The 22636-nt window shown below is 54.9% G+C and overlaps 1 protein-coding gene across 1 annotated transcript in view; it reads right to left on the bottom strand.

Annotated features, from left to right (window-relative positions):
* The window catches only part of IL6R (interleukin 6 receptor), a 43180-nt gene extending 20749 nt beyond the window's left edge, over positions 1–22431 (bottom strand). Inside the window, exons 1-6 of the mRNA XM_041750723.1 lie at positions 21918–22431; positions 5551–5799; positions 5070–5193; positions 3266–3447; positions 2807–2973; positions 2166–2307 (exon numbers count right to left, since the gene is read on the bottom strand). Of these exons, the coding sequence (XP_041606657.1) occupies positions 2166–2307; positions 2807–2973; positions 3266–3447; positions 5070–5193; positions 5551–5799; positions 21918–22002 (949 nt within the window). The 5' untranslated portion in view covers positions 22003–22431. The remainder of the gene's footprint in view (positions 1–2165; positions 2308–2806; positions 2974–3265; positions 3448–5069; positions 5194–5550; positions 5800–21917) is intronic.
* Between the last annotated feature and the right edge of the window lie 205 nt (positions 22432–22636).

Below are 22636 nucleotides of genomic sequence, written 5' to 3'. Positions count from 1 at the left end.
AGTGCGGTGGTTCCTCCAAAAATTAAAAACAGAACTACTGTACAATGTAGCAGTTCCACTTCTGGGTGTTTACACAAAAGAACTGAAAGCTGGGACCCAAACAGATATGCACACAGCGACATTCACTGCAGCATCCTCCACGGCCACTAAGAGGTGGACACAACACAAGTGTCTGTCCACAGGCAAATGGATAAGCAAAATGTGGCCCAGTCACATAACAAATAGTGGTCAGCCTTCAAGAGGACAGAAGCTTTGACATGAGCTGCAGCACGGATGAAGCTCGAGGGCATCATGCTACGAGAAACACACCAGTCCCTAAAAAAGACAGATCCTATTTGATAGCACTTCCACAAGGAGGAAACCCACAGAGTAGGTGGCGGTCCCCAGGGCTGGGGGCGCTCGTGTTTGATGGGGACAAAGGTTCAAGATGAAGAGTCCCAGGAGTGGGTGCTGGACAGCTGCACTAAAGTGCTAATACACTTAATGCCACTGAACATACACTTAAGGATGGTTACAATGGTATTTTACCACAATTAGGCATTTTTAAAAAGAAAGGACTTTCTAACAAAACAGGGTTTCTTAAAGCTTTTTGTGACCATCTAAATGCAGTGGTTGGGATACAAGGTAAACAGGTCAGCCTGTATCTGGAACATTTTCTCTGCACAACATTGTAAATAACTGTCTCCCCTCGCACAGGCTGCCAAAGCCACAGTCACACAATGAGCATGTTTTGGCTCAAAGTGTATACAAATCAAAGAAAATCATGGACAGGTCAACACAATCTGGCCTGAGGGGTATCACGATTTACTGAAATGGTCTCCCCAAGTAAGACAGGGGAGCTTGGCCTTCCTTCCTGTCCGGGCCTTCGCAAGAAGTAAGCTTTTGAGAAGAAGGTCCAATAGAAACCTGCATCCTGCTCTCAATGGACAGCAGCAAGTAAAGGACCAGGAGAGACATGAGCCTGCAGTGGACCTCATGGGCAACCAATGGCAAGTCTCCCTAACCTGGGCCTCCCCTGGGAGGCAGAGTGGGAGAAGGGGCAGGCCGGGATGGACCTGGGTGGTTGGTCTTCTTTTCCTTTTTATCCACATGTACTCAATACATGGGTACTTTACTCTCTTTTTTAAATTGCCTGATAATAACAACTCTGTGGTTCAATCCTGTCGCTGGGCTACAGAGATGTGACACTGAAGCCAGCCTGGAAGCCATTCTATGATGCCAACATTGGGAACCACGGGATGGGCTGGCTGCTAGAGTGAGTAGTAAGCTCTCTGTCTACGGAAGCATTCAACCAGAGACTGGATGACCACCCTCTGCACTGTAATCCAGAAGTTCCTTTACCTGGTCCGGGTCTGCTAAATCCTAAGCTTTCATAGGAAGGGATCAAGAGATGCCTCAAACTTTTCTCAGGAAAAATGTAAAACAGCCATGTTAGCTTGCTGGTCAGGAGGCAGCACGAGAAGAATTAGAAATAGCTTCCCCTGGAAAACAGGCCTGGAAATGGGAAGGGCCAGGACGAGCGATGCTGTTATTATAAACCCTTCTCTGCTTCTGGGCCATAAGATTGTACTAACTTGATAAAAATTTCAGCAGTTAAACACACACACACACACACACATTAATCATGCTGTTGCTAAACAGTACATTTTCCAAAACTAATGACAGGCAAAGGCTCACTGTGTTCTCCATACACACAACCATACTCAGAAAGAGGAAAGCCGCATGCTAAGATGTTCTCCCTGCTGTTCTCCAGGTGGTGAAGACACTGACAATAGTTATTTCTCATACATTTGTGGGATAACAAGCATGGTGATTTCAATAATTCCCCAAAGGCAATCCTTATTGCCTTTAACGTCTTTCTAAAAATAAGCAATGTCAGTCACTGCGGCACACTAAATACAGCTACAGGTTTTTTGTGGCCTCCATCCAGCTGCAGGGTGAGCTTGCCGCCTGCGCCTGCATGAGCAGCGGGAAGGGGAGGCTGGGGAGGCCACAGGAGGCCACAGGGATACACTGCCCACGGAGACAGAGCCGGCACAGGAGCGCCTGGGGGCCGGCCTTCCACAATCCTGAAGGATGTCCAATTTCGGGGTGACTTGCTGCACAGCAGGAGGTAACCGGGATGTCACCAGAGCTCACACAGTCCCCCGCGCCCCTCACGGTACCTGTCCAGGGGGTGCCCACTGCCTCCTGGCTCCATGCACTCCAGGAACCATGCCCAAACTCCTCTCGGGCCCGAAGCTGCACCACGTGCCTCATGCCCCTCCAGGCGTCATGGATGATGCAGTGATGCTGGAACTCCTTGACCTGAGGTTGGGAGGGCCACGGGGAGTCGGGGAGTCGGGGTGAGGCCTGGGGGCTCTGGTCAGGCCCCTCTGCAGGGACACAGGTGCCCCCCCGGGCCAGCCCTGCCCTTAGGCCGCATCCTCCCTCTAGTGCCTGAGTGACCAGGCTACAGTGAGATGCTCCAGAGGCTCAGAGTGGGATGCCCCACCCCCAGTGCACGGGGGCGGGGGTGGGGGGGTTTGGGGGGTGGGGGAGGTAGGGGGTGGACCACACCCTCAACACATGCGTGGCCCACCTGCCCCTGCATCACACTTGTCCTCCATCCAGGCCTGTGAAGATGAGGGGCCCAACGTCCTCAGTCCCATTTGAGAAATGAGACAATAAGGCTTAGAAAAATTCAGAGGCTACCCTAAGGCTGCTCTGGCACAAGGCACAGAGTGGCACCCAAATCCTGGTTTCTTTCCAGTACCTTTCCTGCCACCCCTGAGTACCAAGCTGCAGATGTAAAGGAAGAACTTACCATCCACATTGTGAACGTCTTTGACCGTTCAGCCCGGTACCGGAGTTCAAACTGTAGCCTGTAGAAATAGGAATTCCAGGAAGGAGGGTCCTGCCAGGAGACCCTGAGCCAGCGGGGGTTCCTGTCCACGGCAGTGACGGTGATGTTGACAGGCGGGTCAGGCTGAACTGTGGACCAAGAGAACACGCTCTCATGCAGCAGCATGTGTGGGCTGGGCAAGCTCCCCCAAATCAGCCAGGACCACCCCACCCCCCCTCACCTCTGGCATCCAGGCCATCTCCCCCACCTTCATCCACCAGTCAGGCCTTTGGCCAGTAAAGCCCAAAAGGCAGCAGCTCATCAAACCTCGCAAGAGGCACTCCCTACTCCCCAGGAGGTCTCTGCAGGGCCCTGGGTCAGAGGGGATGGGGCATGGAGCAGTGGGGGCGGAGGGGGGGGGGTCCAGAGGAGCTCACTCACGGATTCCGTAGCCCTCAAATGTTTGTGGAGTGCTGGACCTGCTCCCAGCGCTGTTGGTGACGCACAAGGACACGACATACAAGGAGTTGTCTCCCTCGGGGACGGCCAGCTGGCAAGAGAACTTCTGGGGCCCCTGAGCATAAGGGCATGGCTCCTGGGAATCTCCTACTGGGCGGCCCCGACTGTGGACACAGGACAGGGACAGGCTGGCTGATGCCCACCTCGCCGGGCTTTGTTAGGATCAAGTGGAAACTGAGCAAGACATCCAGGGTAGCACTTGGTAGGGCAGCTCAAAACCCTGAGCTAAAAGACTCACTGGGCCCTGGAGGCATTGGGGGGGTGGGCAGCACACGCCAGGAGAGGCCCCAGCCCAGCCTCAAACCTCCAAGCAAACAGACTTGCTCTTTGGTGACAGGGACAGCCCGGGGACCTGGGCTTGCAGGCACTGCACTCCTCATTTCCCAAGGAGGAGGCAGCGTTTCCGGCCCAGGAGCCCATCAAGACTGCTGAGTGGGTGAGTCACACACGGTCCCACCTGGCCTGGAAGCCTGAGACGTCATCCACGTAGGACAAGTGTGGGCACACGAGGTGCCAGCAGCCACTCGCCTTGCTGCCGGAGGACAGATCACTGCTGATTCAGGTTCAGACCCCAGGCCCAGAACAAACTCTTTCTGGGAAGCCTGCTGCTCCGCCCCCAGCGGGACTGAGAGCCCCCCTGCACCCCACCACCATCCAGGCTTCCACTCCACCTGACATGGAGAAGCAGCCCCCCACCACCACCGTGTAGGGCCCGAGGGTGGTATCTCTCCCGCAGTCCTGGTAAGTGGCCATCCCTGGGCACCACTGACCACCCGGCAGTCTGGGCCCAGGGTGTAAATGTGTGCGCACACCTCGCCCAGGGGCCTGATGAGCCCCCACGGGCTTTGGCTGCTCCTGACTCCCTTCCACTGGCCCCAGCATTCACCAGGTAGGTGGGAGCCAGCACTTGAGGTATGCAGGTTCCAGCAACACCTGAACCAGCTTCCTGGGCCGGCCTAGGCAGCTGCCAGCGTGGGCAAAACGTCCTATCTAGGGAGGAGCACTCTCCAGGCCCCAGTCACACCCACAACTCAGCTGTGGGGTTGTGGGGTTTTGCAGTCCTCCCTCTGGGCAGCTGTGCCGTTTGCAGACGGATAGTCTACACAGCTGTGCATGGAGACCAAGACTTTCATATTAATGCCCATCCGCTCTCCACAGACACACGGGTGGAAACCCAGCCCCTGCTGAAGTCACTGCTCAGATTTTTGGACACCTTAATAACCAACAGCTCAAACGCCAGCAGGAACCCCCAGACTAAGGGGCCCTGCGCTCTGGCTCTGGCCTCTCCCATCTGCTGGTGGAGCCTCCGGAGCTCCCCCTAGGCTGGCTGCGCCTTCCCCACGGCCCCGTCCTCTCAGGGCCTTCTAGTGAGAGGAGCCTGAGGAAAGACTTGTGAGGAGCTAGCAGCTCTCCCTGCCCCTCCCAGGGACATGTGTCTCCTTCAGAACAACACCCCAAACCTGGCGTTTGGAATGCAATCAGGCACACTGGGAGCTGAGTTCTAGCAGAGCCACTGGCAAGCAGGGCCACCTGAGGGCAAGCTACTTGCTTGCTGGCTCGACCTCAGCTTTGCCATCTGCTGCACAAGGAACACAACGCCTGCTCCCCAAGGCTCTCAGGGCCCTACACCCAGCACTAGCCAGCCCCCCCATGCTCCCAGGACAGAGTCGGGGAACCATCGGCCAGCCCGTCCCCCTCAGTGCAGGAGCCCAGCCCAGATACTCACAACTTCCTCACCAGTAACGTGGCTCTGGTCTTTGGGGAGGGAGGATGCAGAGGACTCCACTCACAGAATACCATGCTCAGGGGACTCTTTCGGAAGCAGGCGAGCTGGGGCTCCTCGGGAGGGGCTAAAGGGGGAGCAGACCTGGCATGAGGGGAGCCCGCCCCGCAGCCCCCAGCCCACTCACACCCACTCCATCCCACACTGACCATATTCACCAGCAAGGGCACCGGCCCCCGACTGAGCCGTAAAGGACAGCACTCAAATCTAGGCCTCAGGCTGGGACCCCAGGCCTCAGCCCTAAGCATTCAGGCCAGGGCAGGGAGGGGCCAGGGCAGCCAAATGCCCCCACCCAGGGGAGCCTCCCATCTCCCACACTGGCAGAGGCCAGTGGATCTTTCCCAGAATTTGTCGGGCCAAGGAAACAACAGGGTTTCTAGGACATCTGGGACCCGTCTCCCAGCGCTCTGAGCACACAACTCACCATCCACCAGCAGACGCACAGTTCCAGCCAGGCGGCCGTCCTGGTAACACGAATAGTTTCCGGAGTCGCTGAGCTGCACAGATCTCAGAAGCAGAGTCCTCCCCACAGCAGCCCCGCTACCCAGATAGGAGTCATCCACAAGATTCTGCAGCAGCCACTGAACAGTGCCATTGTCTTCTGGCTCCCCGCCTGGGCACGTCAGGGTCACACTGGCCCCAGGCAGGCTGGTTACCACACCGCTCATCACCTCTGGTGGGAAGACACCGGGGTGGGGGGAGGGCTGTCAGAACTACACATCTCTCAAGTCCATCCACTGGCCTGGCCACAGCCTCCATGGCCTCCTCCGCCTCCTCGCCTCCTTGACCAGATCCTGGCAGCAATGGCCTCCCCAGGGGCCTCCGGAAGCCGCCCCTGGCCACCTGATCCTCTGATTAGAAAACCTTTGGGGGGCACGCCTGGGTGGCTCAGCGGTTGAGCATCTGCCTTTGGCTCAGGGAGTGATCCTGGGGTCCTGGGATTGAGGCTCCTTGCAGGGGGGCCTGCTTCTCCCTCTGCCTGTGTCTCTGCCTCTCTCTCTCTCTCAGTGTCTCTAATGAATAAATAAATAAAATCTTAAAAAACAAAAAAAGAAAACCTTTGGGACACCTGGGGGGCTCAGTGGTTGAGTGTCTGCCTTCAGCTCAAGTCATTGTCACAGGGTCTCCTGACATGTTAAATCCCATGTTGGGCTCCCTGCTCAGCAGGAATCTGCTTTTTCCTCTGTCCCTCTGCTGGCCCATATGTGTGTACAAGCACTCTCTCTAATACATAAATAAACTCTTATAAAAATGTATAAGTAAATAAAAATTAATTAAAAAAATAAAAAAGAGGGATCCCTGGGTGGCGCAGCGGTTTGGCGCCTGCCTTTGGCCCAGGGCGCGATCCTGGAGACCCGGGATCGAATCCCATATCAGGCTCCCGGTGCATGGAGCCTGCTTCTCCCTCCGCCTGTGTCTCTGCCTCTCTCTCTCTGTGACTATCATAAATAAATAAATAAATAAATTTAAAAAAAATAAAAAATAAAAAAATAAAAAAATAAAAAAGAAACCCCTTGGGGGTCTGCACTGTTCATAGCATGAGTTCTGAGTGTGAGGCACCCCCAGCACTTGCAGGCTCATCTCTCCACAGTCCCCTCAGAAGGGACAGAGCCCCTCCTCCACCCCACACACCCTCTGATTTCAGGTCACACCTCCATACCCCCTCCCTGAGGCCTTCCCTCGCCCCAGGCTGGATTAGGCCTGGGCAGGTGCCATCTTCCTCACCCACCACACACTGCCATGTGGTTACTGAGTCTGTATCTGCCTTCTCTTCAAGACTCTGATGCTACAAGCGTTGACACCATTTTGTTCTGTTAACATTTCAGCATCTAGACCACTGCCCAGCACATGACAGGGGCCCAGCCAGCATCTGACAGGTTAGTGACAGAAATACCAGGTACCCATGGTGAGGGTGCTCACAAGACACGGGATACATGAGGAGTCTCGGAATGCCTGGGTCTCGAGGGTGGGTGGTCCATTTCACAGACAGTAACCAAGACACAGAGGTTTTGGGAGAGCTGCCCAAGATCACCTGTAAGCTGGCTGCACACCTCTCTACGCAACCACATAGGGAGATGCTGTTTTTATTCCAGGGAGCAAACTCGAAGATAAAAAAGAACAAATGTGCTCTCTTACCCACGAAAAAAATCATGTATGTGCTACTCAAGGAAAAGAATACTGAAATGTAAAGGAACAGGTAAACTTTTTTTTAGTATAGGTTTAATACAGTCATAGAATTTGAGATAAAATTAGTCTAACCAATTAATTAAATTAGTCCAAGCAGCTAAGGGAACCGGAGCCAGGAAACTGCCAGTTTTCATAGTAAGCACACTTGGACCTTCAAACCAAATGTACGACTGCTTATTAGACAGCAGCAGCAGTAAACCTGGCCAAAGATTTCAGAAAAGCCCAGAAGCAACTGGACCTCACTGTCTCCCACACTCCAGGGCCTAGAGGGCCAGCATGTGTGTCCCCAACCTGCAGAGCCTCCTGCTTGGGAGGACAGGCTCTGACATCACAGCACACCCACGGTGGCCTCAGAGGGACCAAGGGCCAGGGAGTTCCAGGAAGACAGCACCCTTAGAGTGACTGCAGGGCACAGTCCAGAGACCAGGACACCGCGAACCGCCTTTCAGTGTCCCCCTCACCTGACCACTGGGAGCAATCTCTGCCCTGAGGCTGGTGGCGAGGGGCAGGCAGCTACTGGTCATCGTGGGACTTCTTCATTCCAGAGCCGTGGACTCCAGGTGAGAAAAGCAGCTGCATCTCACTGTGCAGAGGGCCCATGTGGCAAGTTCTGACCCTTTTGCCTTGATTTCTCCTCCCTCTGTCCTACATTCCATAAATATCTGAGAAGACCCCCAGAGCCACGTACCCATGAGGAGGACCAAGCAGTCAGGCAGCAGAAAGATCCTGTCTGCAGGATAGAAGACCACACACCACTGCAGAACGGGGACATATCCCAGCCCTGGAAGCCCAAGTCCATAGAGGGTGCGTCTCTGCCCAGGGGGCTTTCCAAAAAGCCCTAATTACAGCACCCCTTCCAATAATATATTTCTAGGATTTCAGGTACTGTTTTAAACATCCTGGGATGTACTGAAAACACACACGGTAACGTATGCAAATACACAAACTTTAAGAAGCATGAGATGCCCCTGGACCTTAGCACGACCGCTAATCCAGAGCCTCCCTGCCTTCGTGGCGTTATATCTCGGGGGCAACACTCCTTTAATTTTTAAAAACAGGCTCATGACTCACAGATCCCGAATTCCTTCTTGGCCTTGGCTGATTTGGGGGCTTTCTATAAGAAGTTTGCAGAGGGTCTGCTGGAACGTGCTCTCATCACTCATGGTGTGGCTGTGACTTATCCCCATGCAGCTGCAGTTCAGTTGCCGAGCACTGATGTGATTCTGCAGAGGCAGGTTTGGGTGGCTTCAGGAGCTCTGCTGCATCAAAGAGCATGGCTCTTGGTCATTTGCCCAAGACTTTCCTGGAGCACGACTGCTAGTCTGAGTGTGTGCCTGTCACACTTGTCCTCTTCTTTCATGGCTGAATACAGAGTCTAGTGTGCACAAGCCCAGGGGCACCCAATGGGCAAGTCTAGTCCACAGAACAATTTCCATCTGTGCCTGAATGAGGCTATGTTTAGAAGACCCATCCAATGCTCCTCTCTCTCTCTCTTTTTAAGATTTTATTTTTAAGTAATATCTACACCCAAGGTGAGGCTTGAACTCACAACCCTGAGATCAAGTCACATGCTCTACTGACGGAGTGGCCACAAAAAAGTCTTTTGACTTTTTTTTTTCCAGATTTTATGTTTACCCCCCCAACACCTCTGATCACCATATCCATATTTCTACTTTTCCATTTTCCACTTGATAAAGCAGCTATAAGGATAAAACTTAACATGAGGTCAAGCTCAAGCACAAATTACCAACACGGTAAGAACAAAGATGGAAATACTGCCAAAGAGGACTGTCTGCTGGTGGGTGTGGTGCATGAAGATCCTCCCATTGGCTAATGCGTGGAAATCAGAATTCACAAGGCACCGATACCTGACAGACACAGGCAAGTTGCATGAAGGCCCATGTAGAGGTCAAGGACCATGAGTGCCTCATCCTTGGACACTTTCACAGGGCACCATCCCCATCCCCAAGCATGACTATGAGACAGTGAGCTCCTGCTAGTGCTCATCAAAGAACTCAGTACGCGCTTAAGATGTGTTTTACGTCCTCCCAGAGGGACAGGGCCTCCACCCTGAAACCCGCCAGTGGGCTTGTCACAGATGACACAGAGGTCCTGCAGCTGCCATGGAGTGCACAGCCAACACTGCAGTCCAGAGGAGCCAGTCACAACAGGAGGTGCTGCACAACAGTCACAACCTGTGAGCCTGGAGCCAGAGGGAACCCTCTCTTCTGCGTCCACTTGTCTGGTCACTTCACCTCCCCCAGGGTCAGACGGAAGCTCACGCAGTGTGCAGCACCAGCCTGAGCAACAGTGGTGGCCATTCCTTCCCAACTCTCACAATGGCTAAAGCACTGGGGCAGCTCAGAGAAATAGCAAATAAAAAGGCTTTTTTTCTCATCCACAAAAGCAGAGCTGCTGTGATGGCCACTCCCTCTGCCAAGGAGCTTGAGTAATGGTTTTCTGAACCTTTAAAACTGAGTCACTACTTTTTTTTTAACCGGGAATGATTAATTATCAACCACCCATTGGCAACTTGCCTGTCCCAGCCCTTCTTCAAAATATGTTTCTTCTAGGGGCGCCTGGCTGGCTCGGTCAGTACAGCACACAACTCTTGATCTCAGGGTCATGGGTTCAAGCCACATGTCGAACACAGAAGTTACTCCAAAAAAAAAATTTTTTTTTATTTTTTTTTCCAAAAAATTTTTTTAATGTGCAAACTATGTTTCTTCTAGACCTTCTAAAAGCACCATATGCAGACTAGTCAAATACTCAGAGAGAAAAAAACCACAAGAAAAGAATCGTGCCAAAGCCAGAGCAGGTAGGGCTGTCCCTCTGCACCAGCCACCCACTCACCCCTGCTCCTGACGGGTTTCTGAGCCAGTGCCCACGACACCCGTGTGGCTGTGCCAGGGCCTCAGGGCACCTCTTTGAAGGGAGGAAGTGATGTGCCCAGATCCATCTTGGCAGCTCTGGCCGCCTCTCCAGGGGGTGGGACAAGAGCTGAGTCTTTCTCTTCCTCCTTCTTCAGTTTTTGGATTTTCTATAAGCTGTATTAACCTTAGAACCAAGACACATGTGTATTTAAAACAAAGAAGCCAGCTGGGTCTGTCAGCAGGAAGGAGGAGATGGGCAGAGTGCAAGGCAGGTAGGGGCCTTGGGAGGGTTAGCGCGGCTCCTTAGACCAGCACCTTCCAGGTCAGACCAGGTCCGCCCTCCCCTGGGGTCTGGGCTCTACAGGCCCGGCCCCCAGCCCTGCTGGCCCATCCAGGCTCCTCCCCAGCAGCCTCACCTCCCCTGAGCAGCCAGGACCCTCCCGAAGCGGGTGTCCTGGGGTGGGGGTGTGGAGGGCCAGAGGGAAGAGACCCCATGGCCGAGCAGTGCTCCTGAGTTCTCCAGGGGCAGCTCAGTGGCCAATGTCCCACGCTGGGCCATGGGAGCCGCAGCAAAGGGGCCACCCTACCCGCGTCAGCCCTGCACCAGGAGCAGCTGCTTAGCCGTTTGGGGGCCGGCTTGCCACCCATGAAGAATTTCAGGGTTTTGACCTCACTTTGGGGAGAATTGCTGGTGCTCGTCACAATGTACTCCTCTCCCTCCCGGTCCACACTGCAATCTTCAACCTCCACAAAACTCTGCAGGGAGCTTAAAACTGCCCATAACACAGGCTGTTCTGAGATAGAAGTCCCCGACATACTGCGGGGTTCAGGGAGGAGGTCTGAGTCAGAGGTCTGACCAGGGGAGGCGCAGAAAGTGCAAGCCTCCCTGAGGGGGACAGCTAGGGTCCTAATGGATGAGACCTGCACAGAGCAGAGGCCCAGTGCCTACAACCCCGGTCCCTACAGGAGCCACGACTGCCTTCCTTCTGCTTATACTCCAGTCACCCTGACCATGAACCAGCTGTCCCCCAGGTGCCGGTATGAGGGCCCTGAAGGCAGGAGAGTGGAAGGAGCCACCCAGGACCAGGAGCCTCGTCTGTGCTCCCCACAGCCAACGTCAGAAGCAGGACAGCGGCACCTCAGTGTCCTACGAAGACTGGGGCACCTCACTTGGGACTGAAATCAGGCAAGTGACCACTCCTTCAAACAAACGTCCCAGTGCCTCCTCCCTGAACGCCGGTGCACTGGGTGTGTCTGGTCTGCGGGCCTAATGCCTGCCGTGAAGCACACATCTAAGAGCAGGGACAGCCTGGCATGGAAGAAACAGGAGACCCGAATCCACTCCTGGTCTCACCAACAGTTCACGGGCACCTGGGGCCCTTCACAGAGCTGTCGCCTGAGCCCGGCTCTCTGGGAAGGGAGTGTTCAGACCATGGTGCCTACTGCCCAAGTTCCCTCCTCTGGCATCTTACCACACAGAGTCGGAGGCGTCAGCCCTGAAGGCAGGAAGGCCATCCATGTCTGTTTACCTCAGACAATACCAGCTTCAAAACATGTAATTGATCAAGAGGTTTACTATCCTAACAGCTGACAACTTTGGTTTGGAGACAGGTGACAGCCACATGCCAGGCCCTCCAACGAATGCAGTTCCCCTCCCTGGAAAGCTCTAAGTGAGGGCAAGTCCCACAGCCTCCCTGCCTCCTCTTCCTGGAGAGGAAGCGAATCCAGGTCCTAGTAGCCCCTGGCAGCCAGTCCCACCCCTGTGGGCCCTGCAGGCCCAAGAGATCTCGGTCTCTGGGGCCCTGGGGCGCCACACTGACGGGGGGGGGGGGGGGGGGGGGGGGGGGGGCACGCATAGCTCTGGGAAACAGGGCCCCTCCCCTTTCTGGACCTCAGGTCGGGTGCCAGAAACCAAAACAGCTTTGCTGCTTTTCTACTTTTTTTCCTCTTCAAGTAAACTTGCAAATGTCAATAATCAGAAAAACACGCACACAGAGACATATTTCTCAATTCAGTTTCAGCTGCCGTTGCCCTTGCCAGCAAAAACCAGCCCAGCTGCCTGGCCCCACTTATGTAAGCAGTGAACCAGTGGCCCTGCACGCTGCCACTGAGGACACATGCTTCGTGCACACCTGCCAATGCCACAGCCCCGGTTTCTGAGGGACTCGGGTCTGGCTGACAGGCCAGCTGGCAGTACAGGATGGAATCTAACCTCTCGGGTTGCAGAAGCCCAGGATCTCAGAAGGAATGACAGAGAAACCGGGTCCCTTCTCAGCAATAGAGGCCCTGAATTGAAGGGAGTGGCTGCTGAGAAGTGTCCCGAAGAATGTGAGTACCACAGTCCAGATGCATAATTGAGTCCCAGGAACCTAGAAGACGGCCAGGGCTCTGCACCTACCAGCTGAAACACGTTTCCTGATTTCTGTGTTGCCGTCACAATGCTCATCAACAACCATGAGCACTTAGCACCCCCAGTGATGCACCCATGAGCCTGCCCCTCCTCACAACCACCCTGCTAGGAAGGGAAGCTCATCCCATGGCACCATTGGAGCAACACGAGTTCAGAGCAGTTCAGGAACTTGCCAAATTCAAATAGCTGGTGAAGGCAGGGGTCTGGACGGCTCCAGGGACGTCTGGCCAAGTGCCTCTCTCTCCCCTGGGGCAGGTGCCTCTCTGGTCTCCCCCCAGTTCCCCCTCCCCCGAGCTGCCCACCACCTGTCTCTTCCTGCCCTTCTGCCTCTCCACCCAACACAGAGGCTGGTGGGAGGGAGTCCAAGCTGTGAGGGGGGAGGGCAAGAGGCCTCCTCAGGCATCCTGCCACCTAGAATAGTGCCTGGGGGCTCGAACAGGAGTCAGGGACCAAGAACCCTGACCTTCCCGAGGGCACCACTTTGTGAGACCCACACACTCACTCCTGCTCTCACCAGGTCACCCATTCACATGCCTAAATACTTAACATCCCCAAGCCCCAAGGAGAGGCCTGGCTGCAGGCTCTGAGGCCCTGCCGCCTTCACTAACTCAGCTCACCCCCTCCTGCCTCTCCCCAGCACCTCCAGACCCTGATCCCTGCCAGCAGCCTCACCCCTGCTCTCTCATGTTTACGGTGCTGTACCTGCTTGTATTTGCCTTGTGTTTGGCAGAGCTGGTGTTTACCTTGGCTCCGCACCACGGACTAGGCCCTACTTGGGGAGAGGAGGCTCCTCTGGCTACAGATGAGGTGCTGGACGCAGCTCATGGATCCGTGCGGTGACCAACTCAAGAGAGAAACATGGAATCCTGCCCTGGCAGCCTCCGAGGTAACCTCCTGGGCCAACCCCAGACGTCTGGCCTGGTCACCTCCCAGAGATTATCACCTAAATAGAGGAAGAGATACGGAAGGAGGGCAAATGGTTCAACTGCCCCAGAGGCCCACTGAGATTGGCACTGCCTAAGGCCAGAAAGGGACTGTGCCAGGGTGCTGGGCAGGGGGCTCCCCGGGGGCTGCAGCAGGCCTCCTGGGGCCAGGTGCCCCAGGAGGCGTGGCCGGGACTGGACTGGAGCTCACACCCTGTTCGCATCTAGCCCTTGGCTGGTGCTCCCACAGCACAGCCATTCTGGTCCCTGAACTCAGCCCGGGGTGGGGGGGGGTGTCCTCCTGCAGCCCCACCCTGTGAAGGTGCTGCTGGGTGCTCCCCCATCCCAAACCATACCCACAGCCTACCCCTCCAGACCTGAGAAAGCTAAGGATTTGAGGAGCCACAGAGTGGTGGGGCAGCACGGAGGCTGATGGTGTTCTCTTCATACGAGTCATGCTCACATGGGCATGCGTTTGGGAAAATTCATCCAGCTGCACATTTATGCTGAGCGCTCTCATCTGTGGGTGTGCACCAGCACACGCATTATTATGGAGGCCCTAAAGTCGGCAACTGCAGTCCCACAGCTGCCTGAGCTAGGTCTAGGACCTGAGCACATACTCACCTGAATGCATCTGTGCACACACACGTACCTGCACACGCACAGCCACGTGCACACACACCCATGCACCTCACTGGTTGGTCCAGCACACCCTGTGGCCCAGAAGGAGCCGTTCCCAGGTGGGCACTAGGCAGGTCCCTGCCCTACTACACTCTATGACAGGAAGACTCAGCATTGTGAATGCTCCCAACACCATTCTCCAACTTTTACCTAATCCTGGTAAAGGAATTTTTGGGGACTAGACAATCTGATTCCAAAGGAAAGTCAGCAAGAGCAGCCAGGGCGATTCTGAGGAAGCAGAGGAAGGAGGTGGGAATGAGCCGACCAAACCTTAAAGCAGGTGTTAGGGTTGCCTTTGTGAAAGCAGCATGGTGCTGCTACAGAGACTACAGCGTGGAGAAAATGAGAAATGGTTCAGAAATGACAATGACCAAGAATCGCTTAGTCTGCACTCATGAACTGCACATTTGAAATGGCTAAGATTATAGATTTGATGTGTATCTTACCACAATCTCTAACAAGTAGCTCAGTCTGAGCACTGGCTGACTACAGGTCTTATTCCAAGCACTCCTGTATCCCAGCCTGAGTCTCCCCACAGTCGGCCTTCCAGGGGAGGTGGCTGGCGATCCCACTAATGAGGGGAGAGGAAGATTCAAACCCAGGCCTCAGAATATATGCTACTCTTCACTACTCACTATGCTGAGAAGCAGTATCAACCCGAACATTTTAGAATTTGGTTGATTTGAAAGGTGACTTTTTACATCAGTGGGAAGAGGGGTGCCTGGGTGGCTCAGTGGGCTAGGGCCTAGTCAGGTCATGCTCTCAGGGTCATGAGATTGGGCACTGCACTCAGCATGGAGTCTGCTTCGTATTCTCTGCCCTTCCCCCATCTAAATGAATAAAATAAAACCAATGGGGGGGGGGAGTGGATTATTCAATTAACTGTAAAGGGACATTATATTACATAACTGGGGAAACAAAGAGCCACACCCCATGCCTTAGTGTATGATAAATTCAAAATGGACTAAATATTTAAATGTAAAAAGCTCCTTAAGCCCCATAAAAAGAATAATCTTTTAAAATAATATTGGCACGGATCCCTGGGTGGCTCGGCGGTTTGGCACCTGCCTTTGGCCCGGGGCATGGTCCTGGGGTCCCAGGATCGAGTCCCGCATCGGGCTCCTAGCGTGGAGCCTGCTTCTCCCTCCTCCTGTGTCTCTGCCTCTCTCTCTCTTTCTATGTCTATCATAAATAAATGAATAAATCTTTTTTAAAAATTTTTAAATAATATTGGCTTGGGACACCTGGGTGGCTCAGCAGTTGAGCATCTGCCTTTGGCTCAGGGCATGATCAGAGTCCTGGGATCAAGTCCCACATCATGCTCCCTGCATGCTGAGCCTGCTTCTCCCTCTGCCTGTGTCTCTGCCTCTCTCTCTCTCTCTCTCTCTCTCTCTCTCTCTCTCTCTCTGTGTCCCTCATGAATAAATAAATAAAATATTTTTAAAAAAGACGAACAACCCAATTTTTTAAGTCCGCAATTAGTATGAACAAGAAATTCATAGAAATAGGTTATGCAAATGTCTCTTAAACAGGAAGAAACCTATACAATCTCACTCAGATAAGGTAATTCCACAGAAACACCTTTTTCTGTGTAGATTCTAGTTTAATAACACATTTTTGGCAAAGGTGTAGAGACACGGGCAATCTCTCATTGCAACTGGGGGTAGGAATTGGTGCAGCTTCTGTTCTCTCTCAAAATTACAAATGAACACGCCCTTTGACCCACAGACTCTGCTTCAGGGAATGTGGCATTACTGGGGCAAGATGAGAAACAAGTAGGTTACCCATGAGAGGGGATGGGGCAGAGGGACTCTGCACATCCCCATAAGGAGATATCAAAACAGTCCAGAGGAAGTTCTTTATGTGAATTCCCTCCTACCCCATTAGGTGCGGGGTCAAGAGGCCAAGCACAGGGTTCAGAGCCAAGTTCCAGCCAAAGGGCGTTCCTCAGGAGCAATGTGACTATGGGCTAGCTGCTCAGGCCCCATTTTCCCATCTGGAAATTGGAAATAATAAGACTACACACTTCAGGATGCTGTTCTGAGGATCATATTTGATCATTAAGGTTAATAAGCTCTATTTTCCAGATGTACCTAATCTCTCAAGAAATATGAGTTCTAATCCTTTTTTGTTCCTTTAAAGATTTATTTATTTTAAAGAGAGCAAAAGAGCTGGGGGAGGAGCCAAGGAAGAGAGAGAATCCCAAGCAGACTCCCCGCTGAGGTGAGTGCAGAGCCCCACAGGGGGCTGGATCTCATGACCTGAGAACATGACCTGAGCCAAAACCAAGAGTTAGCCACTTAACCTACTGAGCTGCCTAGGCAGCTCAATAATTCTTAATGCCACTGCATGCACATGTCTCCATTTCTCTGCAAGAAAAGTCCTCATACAATAGCTTCCCCTCCTCTCAGGGTCAATGACATCCATCAAGCCCCACTTTGTGTTGGAAGTGTTGCCTGCCGAGGCGGGAAGGAACCTGCCCTAAGCTGGGGGGTCGGCAAGTGGGCCCAACCCCAGGCAGAACCGCTGCCTCCCTCGGGGAAAGCTCACTGACAGTAACATGTGTTTGCAAACACACTCCCCCCCACCCCCGCTCGCCCCAGGGAAGGTGAATGCACACAGTGGAAAAGGGACATGTGCATTGTGGTCTTCAGCACTGTTCAGTCCTTGAGGCAGGCAGCAGAGCCCACCTGGGCCACCCCAAGGCATGGTGTTGGGGAGACTCTAATACAGATGCCGTGAAAAGAGAAGGTGACCTTAGCATCTCAGTACTTTGTGGGCGGTGGGGGTTGGGGGTGGACTTAGCAGCACACATTGGCGCAGAAAGCAGGCTTCGGAGCCTGTCACTTCCTTGCTGCGTGATCTTAGGCAAGTTAGAATGTCTTTGAGCATCAGTCTCCCCTTGGCCACTCAAGGACTGTTTCAGCGGCCCTCACCTCCGTGCACATGCTGCGTCGTCTCCATCAGCATGCCAGCAAGTTGACAGCTCATTCATCTCTCTCAAAATCCCTTCTCTTGCCCCCACTTTTCCAGTGAAACCACACTGCATTTCTTTAGCCCCTTTATAGCTCACATCCTCAAAGAGCAGCCTATGCTGGCCACTCCCAGTTTTCCTGCCCCCAGCAACCTGTGAACCTACTCCTGGAAGCTTTCAGCCTCCACCATTTCACTGAAACTCCTCCCTTGGAGGTCACCAAAGGCCTGCTTGTTGCTGGGTGCGCTGGTCAGGCCCCTGCCCTGTGGGTCACTGTGGGGCCCTGTGGACTGCCTGTCCTCTTCGACAAGCTGTCCTCAAGGGGCTTTCAGACACCAATTCTCAGGCTCCCTGGGACTGGCCTCACCTCCCCTGCCAGTCTGAGAGGGCTCCACCAGGGCCTCTGCTCTCCTGTTCCCCAGCCACACTCAGCCTGTGTGAGGACATGAAGTGACATGTGCCCTTAGACAACTCCGCACTCATACCTCAAGCCCAGGCCCCACCCCCAAACCCAGATGTCTGCATCTAGCTCCTCAGCATCTTCCGCTGACTCTATGACAGATGTCTCCGTTCCCATAAGTCCCAAACTGCCCTCCTGATCTTCCCCTCCAACGAAACCTGCGCAGCCTACAGCCTGTACCACACACACTCAAGATGTTCGGCTGCTGCTCTGAGTAGAAGCTCTAGAAGCTTCTCTCTCTAGTAGAAGCTGGCACACTTCCCCACACACAGTCTATGCTCACCGCGCTGTTATTTTAATGGGTAAGCAGAGACAGCAGCCCAAAGGCTGCTTCTAGGGACAGGCAGTTGGGAGGTGGAGGGACATCATGGGCGCTGGAGACGCAGCCTGGACACAGGGTCTCCAGGCCACCAGGCAGAGCTAGCGGATGGCAGGTAAGAGTGGAGGGCCTGTCAAGGACGCAGCACCACACTGGACAAGGCCCTGACTCCACCAGGACCACACACCTCTTTGGATCTCAAGCCCAGGGGAGACATAGTACACAGATTAATTACCCGAAGGAAGCCACGGGGCCTCACCAGCAAGAGGACAAGGTTAGGAGCCTTTCTTTGCCACTCTGGCCCTCCTGGATTCTCTTCTCAAGATTCCGACCTCGATGGCCATTAAGGACACGACCTCTAGCACTTCCCCCATCCAGCCATTGTCTCAGGGGCACCCAAGTGTCCCCATGAATCCCTCTGCTCCAGAACCTCATAGGCCCTCAGTGTCAGGTAGGAAGACTGCCAAAGAGCCTGGACCTTCCGTGCCCAGAGTGGGAGTACAAGAAATCTCTAAAGAGTTTCTCATTCCTTCAGGCCTTCATCCCAATGTCCTCCCTTCCATGAGAACGTCCCTGGCCAGTTCCACATGCCCCTACATATACACAATCCCAGTTCCCCTCCCCTGCTTTTTTTTCCTCCTTGGCACTAGTAAGCACCTAACTCACATCTCCAAAAGTGGAAGCTTCATTGAACCAGGCAGGGATTTTGTCTGTCTTGCTCATTTTTGCATCTACAGTTCTAAGAATACCACGTGGACCACATGACTAGCTCAAAACACCTTTTTCAAATGTGTGATTTAGCTACACATACTTCAGCACTGGCTCTGCAGAGGGACTTCTCTATGCACCCTGCACAATACCATCTCTCCTTTCATCTTTACCACCACCCATTACACAGTAGAATAATTCATATTCTCTGGATGAGGACAGTGAGTCTCCAAGAAGTAAATTCACTCACAAAAGCTCACATCATTTCTACATAGCAGGGCTGGGCGGAGGTCTGTCCAGCTCCAAAGCCACAACCCCAGCCTGTGATGGTGAACTGTACTCTCATGGCGAAGAGGAGGTCTGGAGAGGGATAACAAGCTACAGCAGAAAAGCTCTAGAAGAAACTGTGCAGTGCTCCACGCAGTGTCGCATCCATAGAACTTCCTACAGAGTTGGAGGACGCTTGCCTCTATTCATACCTGCTACTGAACAACTAAAGAACTCCATTTGTAACTTGACTTCATTATAATTAATTTAAATGTAAACAGCTACCCTGGTAAGTAGGTTAGTGGGACAGTGAGGCAGGGAGAAGGAAAGGATGCACATTTCCAGGAGAGAGCACCCAGGTGGCTTCACGTGATGCTCACAAACATGTGGCAGGGGAGGGGGGTTTGATGCAGTCTGCTGGGGTCATGCACCTACTGTCTGGGGCCCGGTCCTCCCTCCAAGGAGCTTCCTCTCTGCAGCATCCCTATCATCAGATACTTTATCTTTGGGAAATTGGTAACACAAGGCCTCAGGCAGCTGGGTTTGCTAAGTCCCTCTGAGGGATTTACACTTGGCCATTCTCAAGCTCCTTGCAGGGTGGAGTCTGGGTGGCTGGGACCACACTGGCCCCATAGGGCTTTACAGGGCCGCAGTGTTTGCTGAAATGAATAAACAAAGGCAGAGCCAAAGCGGGGAGAGATTTCTGGCAACAGAGGAGCCTGATGGGGGAGGGCCTGCCTGATGGGGGAGGGCTCATCTTTGGCCCCTCAGGCGCACACTCCAGTCAGTCATCCCTAAACCAGCGAATCATCAGCCTCATGTGTTGAAAAGGGCGCTTCCCGAGCCTCACTCCCAGATAGCTCTCTTCAGGAAGGCTGGGGTTGGGGAGTGCAAATATTAGGCAGCACACACATGGCTTCTGATACATCTAAACCCAGAACTACCCTGTGGAGAAATGCTGGTTCAGGGTGAGGCTAGGAACACAGGTAGGCATGGGGGCAGGAAGACATCACCTAAAGGGAAGTTCAGAAGTTGAAACAGGACTTTTAAGAGACTTAAAGCTGTATGTGCTTGTCTTGTACACTGTCATACTTTGTAGAGGGCGGAAGGACCCTGAGTCACCCGTGTCCTCCCACACCCCACACTGAAGTCCCCAGTCAGCGTCCCTAGACTGCAAGTCCACCTGAGCAACGCTGCCAGCTCTCAGCATGTGGGCTGCACTCATGGCAAGGAAAGCACACCTCCCAGCTACACACACACACACACACACACACACACACACACACACACACACACACACGAGCCCCCCCCCCCCCCCCCCCCCCCCCCCGCGGATTTCCCCTCCAACCAACTCTAGCCTCTGCCACCCTGCCGCTTCTCCAAAGCGAGACATTCACAGTCCTCTACTACTCGCTTCCTGGACAATGTATTTTTACTCCTCAGCTTGTGGGCTGAGTGAGTCTACGTGGGTGTGGGAGGAGAGCTGGGTATTTTCTACTTCTCTGCATTTTCCTTCTGAACCGGGCTTTCACTTCCTCCCCCGACTCTCAGTTCTGTCTTTCCAGGGCTGTCCAGGCCTGGAGATCACCTGGCCCGTCCCTCCGGAGTACCAGGCGAATGAAGACTGCCTACAACAGGCTGTCCTTGCAGAGCCTTGCAACCACTTAGGAGTAACGGGGCACGGCAACTACAGCAGGAACCTCCCAGGGGCAGGTGCCCTGGGGTGTGCTGTGAGGAGCAACAGAGGCGGACCAGAGATCTGTTCCCTCCCCGGGGGGAGACTGAAGCAACCCCACCACAGTGGGACAAGCCCAGGCCTCACTTCCCTTCCTGAGGCCCCTTCTGTCCCAGCCCTCAGCCGGCTCTCAACTTGCCCAAATACACCCCCAGTTCTGCCTGTGGGGCCAGTTCTACATTTGGGTGCCTTGGGGATCTACAGCAGTGAAGCCAAGGGGGGCGGGCCTCCCCCAAACACCTGACAATCCCCATCCCCACTCTCTAAACCTGGCTCCTCTCAAACAAAGTATATTTTATAATCAGCAGAGGATAAAAATAGGCATGTAAGGAACCTGAGGCACAGTCAACAGCGGCTGCTCCTGAAGGAGTTAACCAGTGTGTGCTGAGAAAGGGGACCCATTTATTTTCCTCTGCCCAGCATAAGGGGCCCCACCATCCAGAAAGCAGAGAGCTCACCAGCCTCCAGCTCTAGAGTCCTCTCCCTCCTCAAAGAGGATGATCAGGCTGAGGATGTTTGTCCAGGACAGGAGCCATGGGTTCCCAGAGACCCGCAGGCTGCTCCTCAAAGAAGCCCTGGGATCCTAAAATAAACCTCTTGAAAAGCAGCCCTGGTGCTGGGCTAGAGGGCAGCCTGGACACACAGCTGGGCACATTGCCAGGGCCCAGAGACTGGCCTGGCTGCCAGAGGTGATTACTGTCAACAGGAGCAAAAGGTGCCCACTGCCCTCTGCCTGGGCCTCCTCTCCTCTGAAAAGAGAGGCCAGGATACACCAGCCCCGAGACAACCTCCCCACCCAGGTTAAATTCCCAGGGGACACACACACACACGCACACACACACACACACAGCCTGCCAGCCCTGGTGTCTGCCCAAGTAAGTGCGGTCGGTGGGAGCCCACGATGCCAGCCCCTTGGCAGTCCCGGCGTGGGGGGCAGAGCCAGCGACTGGACCTCCAGAGTTGACAGCGAGAGGCGTGCGGGTACCAGGGACCTGTGCACCGGGGGAGGGGTCGTCCTCCTTCCCCCCTCCCCCGCCCCAGGGGACCTCTGCCCTCCGTCGGGGCTCCTGGGGCGCAGGCAGGAGGCTCGCCCAGGCCGGGCAGCGTGTAGTCACGCGGACTCGAGGCCGAAGGCGCAGGACGGCGGGGGCGCACGTGTGGCGGGTGGGCGCAGAGCCCGCGGGGACCTCCAGCAACACCGGGAAGGGGCGCCGCCCCCCGCCCCCGCCCTCCAGGAACGCCCGGTGCCCTTACCCGGCGCGGGGCAGCCCCACGGGGCCAGGGCGGCCCCCGGCGCGGCCAGCAGGGCTGTCAGCAGCGCGCAGCGCAGGGCCAGCATGCTTCCTCCACGGCCGAGGCCCCGAGGTCCCAGGGCTGCGGGCCGGGCCGGGCGGGCGGCGGGGCGGGGCGGGCTGCGGGGCGGGCTCAGGCCCGGAGGGCAGCGCTCTTCCCCGGGTGGCCTGCTCCCAGCGCGCGGCGAGTCCCCGAGCTCCCTCTGCCCAGGCTCCGTGTCAGCGCCACTTCCCACTCGCGCATGACTCAGAGCCGCCGACCGTCCCGGCAGCGCAGGACGACACTGGAGGAACTCGCGCTGGAGCGTCCCCGCCGGCCCCGGGCGCTGTTACGAAAGCGGAGCGCGTGGCGCAACCGCCCAGCGCTCAACCGACCGCCAGGCCGCTTCCGGCCGCAAGCGCCACACCTGGGCCGCAGCACCCGCGATCCCCCGTCTGTCCCCCGTCCGTGGCCCCACCCCACCCCCCGCCCGGCGGCCTGAGCGCAAGGAGTGAGCACCACCGCTCTGTTTCGATTTTTGGTTTCCAGGATGGGATTGCGCTGTGAAAAGAGCACCTGGAGAGCCAAGAGGAGGCCAAGGACTCAGCATGGGGGTGGAGCTGTCCTCCGCCGCCTGAATTGTCTCTTGGGACCACTTGGGGAGCCCTGAAAACTACGGATGTCTGGGACTCCCCCTCTGA

Source organism: Vulpes lagopus, chromosome 1, assembly GCF_018345385.1.
Source record: "Vulpes lagopus strain Blue_001 chromosome 1, ASM1834538v1, whole genome shotgun sequence".
Classification (NCBI taxonomy): Eukaryota; Metazoa; Chordata; class Mammalia; order Carnivora; family Canidae; genus Vulpes; species Vulpes lagopus.
This window is presented reverse-complemented; position numbering and strand designations above follow the sequence as displayed.